This window comes from Myotis brandtii, unplaced genomic scaffold (genome assembly GCF_000412655.1).
Source record: "Myotis brandtii unplaced genomic scaffold, ASM41265v1 scaffold168, whole genome shotgun sequence".
NCBI classification, from domain to species: domain Eukaryota; kingdom Metazoa; phylum Chordata; class Mammalia; order Chiroptera; family Vespertilionidae; genus Myotis; species Myotis brandtii.
This window is the reverse complement of record NW_005356173.1, coordinates 3857890-3871513: the sequence shown is the minus strand read 5'-3', so window position 1 is coordinate 3871513 and position 13624 is coordinate 3857890. Positions and strand designations below refer to the sequence as shown.

General features: G+C 43.0%; 1 protein-coding gene across 1 annotated transcript in view; it reads right to left on the bottom strand.

The window, feature by feature from the left end:
- The window catches only part of CNTNAP2 (contactin associated protein-like 2), a 1278915-nt gene that overhangs the window by 189306 nt on the left and 1075985 nt on the right, over window positions 1-13624 (bottom strand). The window contains exon 17 of the mRNA XM_005862840.2: window positions 5647-5865. Within this exon, the coding sequence (XP_005862902.1) occupies window positions 5647-5865 (219 nt within the window). The remainder of the gene's footprint in view (window positions 1-5646; window positions 5866-13624) is intronic.

Genomic DNA, 13624 nt, shown 5'->3' with positions numbered 1-13624 from the left:
GAGAAACATGATGTGAGAGAGACATTTTATCTGGTTGCCTCCTGCATGCTCCCAAACCAAGGCTGGGGATTAAACCTGCAACCCACATACATGCCCATATAGGAAATTATTTAATAAATTTGTTGAAAAAAATTTGCCATATTGATTGGAAAATTAAAATGTCTTCCCTAGCTGGTATGGAAGGCCACAGAGTCCCTGCAGCTGTGCTCTTGGGGGTAGGTGAGCTATTTTACACAGAAGGTGGACAGTAGGATTGAATCCTTTCTTAGGTTTAAAATCTCTCCCTAAAAGTTTTGACACATATAACCCTTGCCTTAGAAAAGTAGCTCAGCCCCTATGGAAATAGTTAATTTAGCAGACTATGTTTTAGTTGAAGGTTCAAAAAAGTACACTGTCAATTTGATTATGTTGGAAGTATATATTTTTAAAAAAGGTAAAAATTAGCTCTATCATAAATTCTTTAATATGTTAAAACTCAAACTGTAAAATAGACAGCTGGAATTGCAAAAGTTAATTAGCTTTGACCGCTAAAGGGCAAAGGTAGGAAAAACATATGGTGAGTCTTCGTGGGGAAGGCCATCCTTCACCTGAGGTAGGGGAGGGGTCTTTCCACTGAGAGGAGAGCTGCTCACTCAGCTTGGCCTCCTGCAGAGGCCGGAGGCAGGAGGTCAGGTTGAGAAGTGAATGAAGCTGGTAACCTGTGACCCGCAGTGAAGGAGCAGGCGTTCACAGAGCAGCTTCTGCAGTTTGTCTGCATCTTTGCTTTGTAGATAGTTCATTGATTTATTCTAGTGATGTTTCTAATCTAACAAATCATTTTCTCTTCTTTCTGTACTTGGGCACATGTTTCCAGGCATGATATCACTCCCTGCCTGTGTCTGGGGGGTGTGGGGGGAGAGCCAAAGCACCAGTTATAAGGGTCGGGGCAGAAACTGCATTAGAGTCCCAGCCACCATCTCTCTGCTGTCAAACAGGCGAGACCTCAATTTCAGGAGGGAGACTGACAACTAGATCTAGGGCCCAGACCGCTCTGAGAAGCTGTCTTTCATAACAGTCTGACTTTCTCTGTGGCTTTTTTTCAGGCTTTTGCCATGCCTGATTTCAGTCTGTGGCACCTAGCAAAAAGATACTTCCAAAGATGGCAAATACTGTATTTTGAGAGAAGAATTTTGGAGAAAGTTTATAAGGAAAAATACCTTCTTTCTTTGGAGATGGGATGAACTAAGTTTGAATATAACTATTAACTCAAAGAAGTAATAAAAAATACATATTTCACTTATTTATTCATTTGAGGACTCCCTCAGCAAATAGTCATTGGACAAGCACCATAGCATTATTCTAGATCTTGGATGTCATGTAGCTCACCTTCTGGGGTGGGGGGAGCAAACACTTAAAAGATTACAAGTTGTAAGGAGAATGCATAATGGTAAATAACTCTAGACAGAGTGGTCAGAGAAGGCCTCTCTGAGGAGGTACCAAAGCAGGGATGAGTGATGTGAAGGAGTCAAGTCAGCTGTGTCAATGTCTAGGGAGGTACTTCAGGCAGAGGGAACAGCCAGTGCAAATGCTCTAAAGCAGGAGAAAGCTTGGGGTACTCGAGGGACATCTCAAGACTCTGGAGACCAGTTAGGTGACTAGTAAGGAGACCAGTTAAGAGATGAGTTAGGAGACGAGTTAAGAGACTAGTCAGGAGACCAGTTAGGAGACCAATTAGGAGACTAGTTAGGAGACTAGTTAGGAGACCAGTTAGGAGACTAATTGCAGTAGTCCAAGTAAGAAGCATATGGCCTTGACTGGGGTGGGACCTGTGTCAGCAGAGCAGAGGGTTTGCATCTGGGCTCAGTCTGGAAGTAGAATCACAGACTTAGTATTGATGGGCAGTAATGCAGGAAAGAGAGGATGTCAAAGGTCACCCCAATTTTTGGGCTCCATGAAAATGGGAGTCAGTGAGCTTCCCTGCTCCCCATTAGCCCTCATGAAGACACTGCTTCTACTCTGAGTCACCAATCGGGCCTCCCGCGCAGCACAAAAGATCCTGAAAGAGTGAGAATTAATTTTTCGGCTCCTTTGGGCTGACATCTTGCACAGAAGCATGGCCCCCTGACCCTCAGGGCAATTTGGAAGATGTCTGAGCCAAATGAGTTGAGCCTGGACATTCTCATTAGTTAAGAGGACCTAACCTTCTCTCTCTATGAGCCACTTAGGAGCTTGGCTCCTTCCTGAGGCCCCCCTCAGCTCTCTTGAACTCTGACCACCTCCATAAACTACCCCAAGAACAGTTACATGCTCTGGCCTGGCTGAAGCTGACTGCAAATTCACCTTTCCATCAGCACCTGCCCTGCATAGTCCTGTCTTCTATAGCTCACACTTGTCAACTCTCTGGCCAGCTCCTAGGCCGGCCATGGGGCTCTAGGCCTCACAGCCCAGCCACCATGCACCCATGGCCAGAGCCCCAAACTCCCTGGCAGGGCTCCATGCTACAAAAGGCTTTGGCTTAATCCAGCCTGGTATTCACGCTTAGATAATGACTTTGAGCATCGCTGCTGCTCTCCAAACACAAGGAAAAATCTGGCCCAGGGCTGCCCGAGGCTGCCACCCTGAGCTTAGTTCTGAGTCCGTGGGCTGGCTGAGGCTCCAGGCAACCATGGAGGAGATGAACATTACATGGAAGAAGAAGAAAGCTGAGAGTAAAGGTAAACTATAGAGAAGTGACTCAATGCATATGGATGATGCCAGGAACTCTGTGCACTGCTTCCCATGGATTATCTCATCGCATCCTGAGACGCAGAAACTGTGTCTTTTTTTAAACACAGAAACATTAAGGAACCTGTCAGTGGTCTCCTAGCTAGGAAGTGGCGGGCGCAGTTGGGATTCAAAGCCCACAATGTCAACCACGTGACACTGTGGAAAGGAGAACCACTTGGCAGCTCAGGCCTTTTTAACCATCTCTAAATACATAATCTTAAATGGTTAAAATAGGAAGAAATTTTGGGAACCAAATAATTCAAATGCTTATTAGGCAGATGGGAAAAAAAAGATTCAGAAAGGGAAAGTGATAATACTTGGTCAACCTGATACTTCTTATTGGAGTAGAACTGAGAACAACTCAAGTTGTCTGGATCCCTACTGAACAGTCTTGGGATAACTGACTCCAGGATTTCACAGTTGTGAACTTTTTTTTTTTTTTCTGGCAACAAACACCTCTTCACACTTCCCATGGAGTGGGCTTCTATTGCAGAAAACATTGTTCATATTGGCATAAATGTCTGGGAGATGGGCATTGTGTCCACCTTGAAGATAACAGGAAATTAGAGACTGAGACATGAAACTTATTCTTTTTTCATCAAATGAAAAGAGGTGTCGACCCATCAGGTAGTCCACTGTTCTGAAACTTTTCCTTCCAATTATGTTTTCATAATTACTAACTTCAAAGGACACTTTCTAGTCTAATTTAATGCACGACACTTGTTCTTTATTGTCATAATAAACAGAGGGAATCTCACAAAACTCCTGTGACCCTCCCCCCCGTTTTTCCTTTCCTTGCTTGTCCTTTCTGTTCCTCTTTATTCTTCTTCATGAAATGCTATTTTTTTTCCTGTCCCTTACAATTAATTATTCTACCAAATCCTATTCTTCTCTTTTAATAAGTTGTTCTTGTTTAAACAAATCAAAACTTTTCCAAGACCATAATAAATGCTCCACCTAACCCTCTCTAAACACATAATCCTAAACGGTTAAAATCGGAAGAAATTTTGGGAACCAAATAATTCAAATGCTTATTAGGCAGATGGGCTAAGTTCTAGTTGACATGGAGAAGTCAGTATTTCACTTCACAATCCAGGCCTCTTTCCTGGCCCGTGGCTGACATGGCTTTTTAACAAGCCAGTCTTACCTCCAAAATGAAAGGACTAAGCTAATGCTCTGTAGTTGGCCCACATCACAGCAAACAGGTGACTATCTAAATTTACCTTTCTTTTTGTGACTTTTAATGTTTGACCTCTTCCATCCTCCCCCCTACCCACACCCCAGCCTTCACCACCCTATTGTCTGTGTCAATGGGTTATGCATATATACATACAAATTCTTCGGTTAATCTCTTCCTGCCCCCACTCCTTCCCTCTGTAATTCGTTTGCTCCATGCTTCCATGTCTCTGGATCAATCTTGTTCGCCAGTTTATTTTGTTCATTAGATCCCACATATAAGTGAGATAGTATGTCTTTCTCTGACTGGCTTATTTCACTTAGCATAATTCTCTCCAGGTCCCTCTATGCTGTCTCAAAGAGTTAGAGATCCTTTTTTTTTTTTTTACAGCTGCATGGTATTCCATTGTGTAAATGTACCATATCTCTATACACTCATCTATGGATGGGCACTTGAGCTGTTTCCAGATCTTAGCTATTGTAAATCTAATGTTCTTAAAGCATCTTCACACAACTAGGAAAGACACCGTGGGCACTCTGGCCCTTGTTAAAATGAACTGATCCCTGATGAGTCTCTGCTATAGGGCAATGGGGGTTATGAATATGGACAGCAACCAGGTCACCTCTGCTTTTGCTTGGTCTGAACTTGTCACAGTTGGTCAACTTGCTCAATTCACCTCCAGAAACTCAGAGAGAGGGGGCGGCAGGGTGTCTAAGGCATAAGGTAGAATCCGGCTTCAAAGTCCTTCAAAGTTGCTTTTTTTTGTTAATCCTCACCCAAGGATTATTTTTTTCCATTGATTTATTTAGAGAGAGTGGAAGGGAGGGGGAGAGACAGAGAGAGAAAAACATCCATGTGAGAGAGACACATTGATTGGCTGCCTCCTGCATACACCCTGACCAGGGTGGGGACTGAGCCTGAAACCAAGGCACATCCCTTTGACTGGAATTGAACCAGAGACCCTTCAGTCTGTAGGCTGAAGCTCTAATTAGTGAGCCAAACCAGCTAGGGCCAAACTTGCTTTCTTTTAATTCAACAGAGAGGAAATGGCTAATTTCCTAAACTGTTAGTTTTTTCGGAAAACAAAATTTAAAATTGAACAAGGTATGGAAATAGGACTTGATGTGAAGTAGCATCAGGTCCAGCTGGACCAGGTCAAAGCAAAGACTAGCTGTGAGGCTGAACCTACTTCTTGCACAGGCCACTTAACAGTTTGCTGCTTAAATTTCTTCCCAGTGTTGATCTTTCTCCAATGTAGGAGGAATCTTTGCAAGAAGTCTAAAGGAAGGAATGGGTTTCTACTTATCGTTTCAAGCAAGCCTGAATTTACGGAGCCCATATTCCCTCCCTTCATCCCTCCATCCTTTCCTTCCTTCCTTCCTTTGCTCAGTTACAAGTGTTTCAAATTATCAAAGGATTTTATATGGTTTTAAAACCATAAACCTAAAGTTGCATAGGTAGAGACCTCAGAGATGTCACTGGCTCCCCTCCGATTCTGGAGACAAGGACTGTGGGCTCCAGACAGTGGGAAGTGGAACTGGACACCAGTCACTCGAATCCTCTCTCTCTCGTTCCATTCTGTCTGGGGAGAGACTACAAGAGGCCTAGATAATTACTTTTAGAAAGATCTCCTGCAAAGCACTCCACAGGGGGTTTTATTTTTTCCATTGTGAAGGTTAGCAACACCAGCAGAGGGGAATGACGGTGGCCTTGCCATTACTCACCAACAAACAGCTGGCTGTAGAGTTCCAGGCGGGTGTGACCCTCTGTCGGGGCCTTTCGGATCTGCTGTGGCAGCCGATCCACCTGCAGGCTGGCCTGCTTGACATTCCTCTCCGCGGTGACCCGGTGCCACTGGTCATCATTGAGAGGGGTGGGCGACCTCACCACAATCTCCACAGGCCCATTTCCAACATCAAATGAGAAGGACACTTCTGTGGCAGCTGGAGAAGCAGAGAGCACGGAAAGCACGTGAGTATTCTCCCCCCAGATACCAAAGAGCAGAAGAAAAACAAAACGGAGAGAAAAATAACCTAAGTCTTTACTTGCTACAAAGGTCCATGAAAAACAATCATTTGAATAAGGATCAGTAAGGATTAATAACCAAAGGGAGGAAAACAGACTTGTATCGTGGGCCAGGCATACATTTATTTCTTTATCTTTAGAGGCCTATGAAGAAGTTACCATCATTGACTCTAGATAAGAAAACTGAGGTCTGGAGAAGTTAAGCATATGTGGAGGGTCTTAGATTTCATGAATAACGAAGTCGGGATGTGAACCCAGGCTTGCCAGATTTTTCAGAGCCTGGATTTAAAAAAATTTTTTTTTTTTTATTGATTTCAGAGAGGAAGGAGAGGAAAAGAGAGAGAGAGAGAGAGAGAGAGAGAGAGAGAGAGAGAGAAACCTCAATGAGAGAGAAACATAATTGGCTGCCTCCTGCACGCCCCCTCACCAGGCCCCCCCCTCCCGGGGATTGAGCCCACAACCTGGGCATGTGCCCTGACTGGGAATTGAACCGTGACCTCAGTTCTCTCAACCTTAGAACCACACTAGCTGGGCCAGCGCCTGGATTTTTTGATTCTATACCCAATCTAACTCTTTTTTAATAAAAATATTTTTATTGATTTCAGAGAGGAAGGGAGAGGGATAAAGAGCTAGAGAGGTAGAAACATCAATGAGAGAATCATTGATTGGCTGCCTCCTGTATGCCCCCTACTGGGAGGGATCAAGCCCCAACTTGGGCATGTGCCCTTGGCTGGAGTTCAACCTGGGACCCTTGAGTCTGCAGGCTGACGCTCTATCCACTGAGCCAAACCATCTAGGGCCCAATCTAACTCTTCAGTAACTCCCAGGAAGAGCTTAATAAAACACTTTTCCTCCTCCATCCCCAGAGATTCTGGCTCCGTTGGTCTGGTGGAGGCATTGGTATTTTAAAAAGCTCCCTGGAAAAATATTAATAGAGAGCTACTGTTTTTGGGGAATTCACACAACTTCTTTTCATTAATCTAATCATTGCAGTTCCTACTGGAAGTGCGAGAGTCATGAATTGTTGATGAATGTCAATGAAGGTGACCTGCAACTTCTTCAGACTATGTGTGGCTGTCCAAAAGGCAGCTCCACATCCATGCCTAACAGCCTCCTTTTGGGAATCATTCATTGCACACCTGGGTCATTCCCCGCCTGCGATGCTGGATCCTTCTAGTCACCTACCCTCCAACACTGACCACAATCAATCTGTTTTCATAGATTTGCTGCAAATAAGCCTCCTTCTGCAATAAACCACCAACAATAGAAAAATGGATTCGGTGGTTGCTTAGGCAATTTTGCTTGTAAGCAGTTTTCCTGCTTCACATTTTAGTTTTTTTTTAAGTTCTCAATGTATTATAAACATGGTTTTTAAATGTATATTTTTCTTGCAATTGGCAGGAGAGGCAGCACACGTCCCTAGCTCCTCAGGCTTGGTGAATTCTTTTCCATCTTAAAGAGGTAGCCCACCAGATTTTCTAACTTTGCTCATAAAGAGATTTAGTCCCTCTATCTACCAAGAAGCCTTGGCCTAATCTCTAAGCAGTTTAATTTTTTTCCAGGCTAAATGGAAAATTCAGCTTCTCTGAACTGGTACCATTTTGAGATGATGTCGCAAGCAATCAAACTTCTAATTTAAAAACCACAGTGGGCCAGATTCTCCCAGGACTTGGACTGTTCCCTGCCTCTGGGTCAGGCACCTCTGAAAGCTGCATTAACATTACTGAGCTACAGGGATATTAGATGTGGAGCTCAATTTAATCAACCTAATTGTACTGAGGAATTTTGATCTTTTATGTCACCAGTAAGGGAACTTTAATTTCAACACCTGTGGCGGTTCCTGCACACATTCTAGTGAAATATCTCCTGCAAATTAGGAGCTCCTGCCTCCAGGGGTCACTGTGACTCAATGGAGGCCGGTGACCTTCATCAAGGTTTCTAAGGAAATAAGAATGCAGGTTGACAACCCTATGACTCATCCACTGAATGATCTTTCCCTGTCTTTCTGGTATAGTCAAGGGGGAGAAAGCATCCCCAGTCTTAAGACTGAATCTGTTATGGTCCTGTAGTGCTATGTTTTAGCAGATGCATTTTAAAATGTAAGTTGTCAGAACAGCAAGAGTACAAGGTTTCCTGAGCTAAGTAGAAAAGATTGTTTTGTTTTAAAGGTATCAACAGCCATCAGGGAAATAGAATCTAGGGATAAATTGAGTTTAACCCTAAGGTTTGACTCGGAGGGATAGATGCTGCTCTAATTTTCTCTCTATGATGAATTCTTGTCCAGGTCTTTAAATGCCACCATTTAGAGAAACTCCGAGGACCAGAAGTTAACTGGGAAATACACATACTTTTTCTTGGCTTGTCACACTGGATCCCCTGTTTCTTCCTCTGGACTATGGCTCTTCTTAACATCAATGTTTCCTTCTAGAGGAGCAAATTCTGCTGTAGCTCAGTCAGGGGACAATGAGAGAGACTCAGGACCTCAAGACTGAGATCCTCTGAGAGCATGGCCCTTTTTAAAGAGCATCCATTTGGGTTTTGCTGAAGCAATATTCACAGTTCCAGCACACTCCTCTTCCCTTTGGGTGCTTCCTGGGGAAGGGGACTGCAAGGCCAGTGTGAGAGCCAAGCAAAGGGTTCCTTTTTCTCAGTCATTCCATGTGAGCTTCCCTGACATTGCTAAGGGATGCCTTTGAGAAATCCCATCTCCCAGGCAAATGGCAAGCACACTTTAAAAGCTTCTAAGTTCAGTGTGTGGCTGATTGCTTCTGGTCTTCTGGGTGAGAGGAACTGACATTTTAAAAGAGATAATTACAGAGAAAGTCGGAGAGCGAATAAAAGGGGGGCAGCATGAAAGACACCAGAGCTAGTGACTCTGTCCTCGCTTAATGTGCGTCTCTAGTTATAGATGAAGTGTTGCCCTGTTTCTGCCTGTGGAAAAGGAATTCCTTCCATACTGAAAATATTCTTATTTCCAGAAGAAAGTATTTGGGACTTGGATGTATCTGGTGTGGTTCATTGGAAATAACACTGTAGCAAATACTAACAGTTGCCTTTCCATTAGTATCAAGAATGAGGAAGCATCTGAGATTCATCCTACTTGCAACCAAACAAGGCAGCCTGCCATAGTTCCACAGATGCTGGCCAAAGACAGGAGACACATGGGGCAAATACAAAGGACTTTTTATTCACAGTGAACAGGCAACATGAACTTCTTGTCCACATGGGTTTCCCATAGCCCCACTGGGGTATGTGAAGCAGCCCAGATGGAGTTTGTATCAAGAATTCTGATCTTAGGGAACCACTGTCTTTTCAAAGGGCTGCCAGCAAACCTGCTCAACTGTTGCCCTGAGGAGACACATGAGCTTTATTATCCTGGTCAGAAAACAAATATGCCCTCTGTTTTGTAGGAAAACACTATCTTCCAAGGCTGTAATCTATACATGGATCCTTAAAAGGGTATGAACAAAGTTATCAATGATTCGTGCTCAGAAGTTAAGCAGAAATGGGAGAGACTCATGGAAATTTCCCCCCAACAATTAACCACTCCCCATCTTTCCTTTGTGAGCTCACCCAATTTTGCCCAGGCATCTATGTGCTTCCACAGAATTTTATGTATCACGTAAGAATGGCCCCACACTAGGCCCGGAGGGTGAATTTGGATTTGTCTAAATCAAACGTGCCAATTCCATGCTCCTTGACAGTAAACTCATTAGGATGGGACATATTATGCTCTCCTGGCCAATAAGACATGAGAGGAATTCTTGAGGGGGTCTTTTAGGACAAATTTCTTAGCTCATAAGAGAAATAGTCAGTCCCTTTCTGCCTTTTGGTCTTGAGTGAAGGTTGTGGTTCCTAATGTTGCTGAACCTACCTTGTAAACACCAGACACCAAGTAGAACATGGAGGTCAATGGGATGAACTTGGGTCTTTGGTGACATTGCTAAGGCCCTAAGTTATTCCTTCAGCCACCTCAAGACTCCTTATGAGAGATATATGTTATTGTATAAGCCATTTTTTATTGCATCTGAATGCATCTTAACTGATATAGCGGAGGGTTTAGCAACCAGTATATTTGAATATTCTAGTCTTTGGCTTTTCACCTTTTTGGGCCCCAAATTATTGGTTTCTGAAATAAGAAGTACAAGAGCTTTCCAGTTACTGTGTACAAAATGTGTTTGAAACACTGAACTAAGTGATCTCTAAGCTTCCTTCAAATGCCATCATCCTATGATCTAATTTCCAAAAGATTCTAAGAGAAATAATAAAATTAAATACAGCTAAACTTAATGATAGTTTTCGATATTGCATCACTATAAGGAGAAAAGAGACATTAAAAGAGAAATGCATGAGGTGGCACATTGACATCAGAAACAAGTATAGATAACAGAAATTAAAGAGCATCGGCCTATGGACTGAAGGGTCCCAGGTTCGATTCCGGTCGGGGGCATGTACCTTGGTTGCGGGCACATCCCCAGTAGGGGTTGTGCAGGAGGCAGCTAATCGATGTTTCTATCTTATCGATGTTTCTAACTCTCTATCCCTCTCCCTTCCTCTCTGTAAAAAAAAATCAATAAAATATATTTAAAAAAAAGAAATTAACTTTGAATACACCTGGGTCATGACTTCCTCTGAGTGACAAAACATTGAACTGGACAGAACCATGGACAGCTCTTGGTATTTCTTCCTCCTCTCCTATTCATTCCAGCAGGTGGTGCTATTTGCTCTCATTCTAACTTAAGTCTCCTCAAACAAATCACTCTAGGCTTAATGTATTCAGTGACAAATTTAACACCTGACCAGAATAGTAGACTTTTGGGCTCTGAATTCTCCCAGCAGGTCAGATAACATTTAGACATCAGACTCAAAGTGTCAGTTGGCAGTAGCAGAAAATATTTGGTCATTCAATATAGCATAGGCAAAGAGAAAAGACAAGGAAAGAAAGCTACACACAGTAAGCACCGGCTAACACTGTTGCAGTTTCGATAATGATTTGTTCCTTCCATTCTAAGATGAAGTTCAAGGATGGACAACTTCCAAAGGGATGTTCTGTACAAAATCTCATTTAACCATACAACAAAACTGGTAATAGACAGTGCCGATATTTTAGCCTCACTCTACAGTGAAGAATGCTATGAATATATATATATATATATTGTTTTCTTTTTTATGAAAAAAGGGCTAAGTGTACATCAGGAGACAAAATAATTTATGCACCATGAGAGGGTTATAAGACAAGGTAGGAAGGCTGAAAATGAGGTCACTGTGGCAGTCAGAGAAATAAGGTAGGGAGGAAGAAGCAAAGAGAATACCTATGTTCCCACCTTAGGCTAGGTGTTCCACCTGTGCCCTAGATGCCATACCTTCTTCTCTACTCAAGGACATCACTCCAGGAATTTCCCCTCGTCTACAGCATCAATCATTTTTGTATGTCTCTAATCCTAACAACCACCATCACAAAACATTCTTCTTTTAACCTAATATCTACTTTTCTTGCTCCCCTTTGTTGCCAATTCCTCATTAGCACTGCTTGAATTCTCCATATCTGTGTCTGCTCCTCTGTCTTTCTCTAACCACATCACCTGAAGCTTTCTCTGTCATTACATCGTGAAGCTGCTCCTGCCTCAGGGCCTTAGCACTTTCTGTTCCCTTTACCCAGCTAACTCTATGGCTCCTCATGTATCTCCCTGTGCACAGGCCTCATATTAGAGATTCCTTCCCTAAACATTCTATGTCAAATAGAAAACCCCTCTCTCAGCTGCCTTTCCCCCTTTATCCTGATTTTTTTGAATCACCATCTGGCACAATATGTATATGTGCTTCTGGCCTCACTAAAACAGAAGCATTTTCTGTTTTGTTTATGTTTGCTACATCCTCAGTACGTGGAACCATGCCTGCACTCAACAGTTTGTAAATAAATGAATGAATGAATCAAAGAAGGAATAGGAATATTCCTGCCAAAGAGGCCAAACAATTGTAATAGATACTCTAAAAAAAGAAATCCACACATTCTCCTAAGGTAACCCATAATTTAGCACACTAGCATATGTAAGGAGTGCTACCTTATATCCCACAAACATCTTGCCTAAGAACATAAGGTAACAATGTACAGGGTGGGTCCAAACTAGGTTTACAGTTGTTCTTATGGAGAATAACGCAATAGTTAATAAATAATATAAGAACAAACTCTGTGTTTCACGTGCTCACAACTGTAAACCTATTTTTCCCCACCCTGTATATTTTCTCAGTCCAAGAGCGTGATACATTACTTATGTCTGTTTGAAATAAACTGCAGTAAATGTTGTTTCAAAATATGTGACATTTAAGAAGCAAAAGCTTGGCCTAGAAAACAGCAGTGGAGCCCGTAGCAGAATTTTCTCTCATTTCTACATCTCATGCTATTTTCATCACTCTACTCTTAGGAACAAGGACATTGCTTGGGCCACAATTGTTCAAATTTTAGGAACAAGGACCTTGGATCATAATTTCTCAAATTCTAGCCTATACAAGAACATGCTGATGGAACATGCTGAAAATGCAGTATTTCCAGGCTCTTCTCAGAGAGTTCTGATAAGTTGGGGCAGGACCGTGGAGTCTATCTTTGGTTAATGCCAGGTGACTCCAATCCAGGTGGCCCTGGAATCCCACCTAAGAAACACTGGGATTGACACGTTTCCTTCTAGCAGGAAGGTCTGAGGAATCTCTCTGGCTTCACTGTCATCAAGACAAAGATTTTCAAACTGTGTGGTAAAAAGTTCAACCTTGTCCAAAGAGAAGTGTTATGTCTGAGAGGAGTATCTTTGTTTTCTTGAGAGCCCTGGGTCATGTCAGAGTCTGTGATGTGATCTGGGGTGGGAGCTGGCCTCACCAGGTAGTATTTAGGGTGGGGGCTGACCACCCCAGACAGACTGAGAATGTGATATAGGGTGAAGGTTTGGGTCACACAGTTCAAGCTCTTGTAAGTTGGGGCAGGACTCTGGAGTCTGTCTTTGGAGGAACTGGAAACTGAGCTCAACTATGTGGGCTGCCAACCATTCCTATGTAATGGAGCCTGAATAGAGACTCTGAACACCATGGCTCATGGGAGCTGTCTTAGTTGGCAGTCCCCCGTGGATACAGTCATAATCAATTCTGGGAAAGTAACATGTCTGTGACTCCCCAGGAGGGGCACACCTGGAAGGGTGGCATCTGATACTTTTCCTAGTTTCTGCCCTCTGTGCACCTTCTCCAGTCTGATTTGAATCTGTCTTCTTTTCCTGTAATAACGGTAATCATGATTAAGTCCAGCCATCTTTGGTAAGTTTTGTGAATTTTTACAGAGAATTGTCAAAACTGAGGGTGGTTTTGGGGACTCCTTGAACTTGAAGTGGGTCTCAGAAGTGTATGCAAACTTGTGAGGGTTGCAGTTTTTTTAAGTTTGCAGTTGGTCTAATTCTATGCAAAACCAAAACCAAGACAATCACTTCTGTTTAAAAGGGTGTGATGGAAGCCAGCAATCTACACTAATAAAAGAGAAACATGGTAATTGGCGTACGACCGCTACCCTTCCCATTGGCTAATCAGCGTATCCTTATGCAAATTAACTGTCAGCCAAGATGGCGGCCGGCAGCCAGGCAGCTGGAAGCGAACATGAGGCTTCCTTGCTTCAGTGACTGCAGACTCCAACGTTCCCCGCCT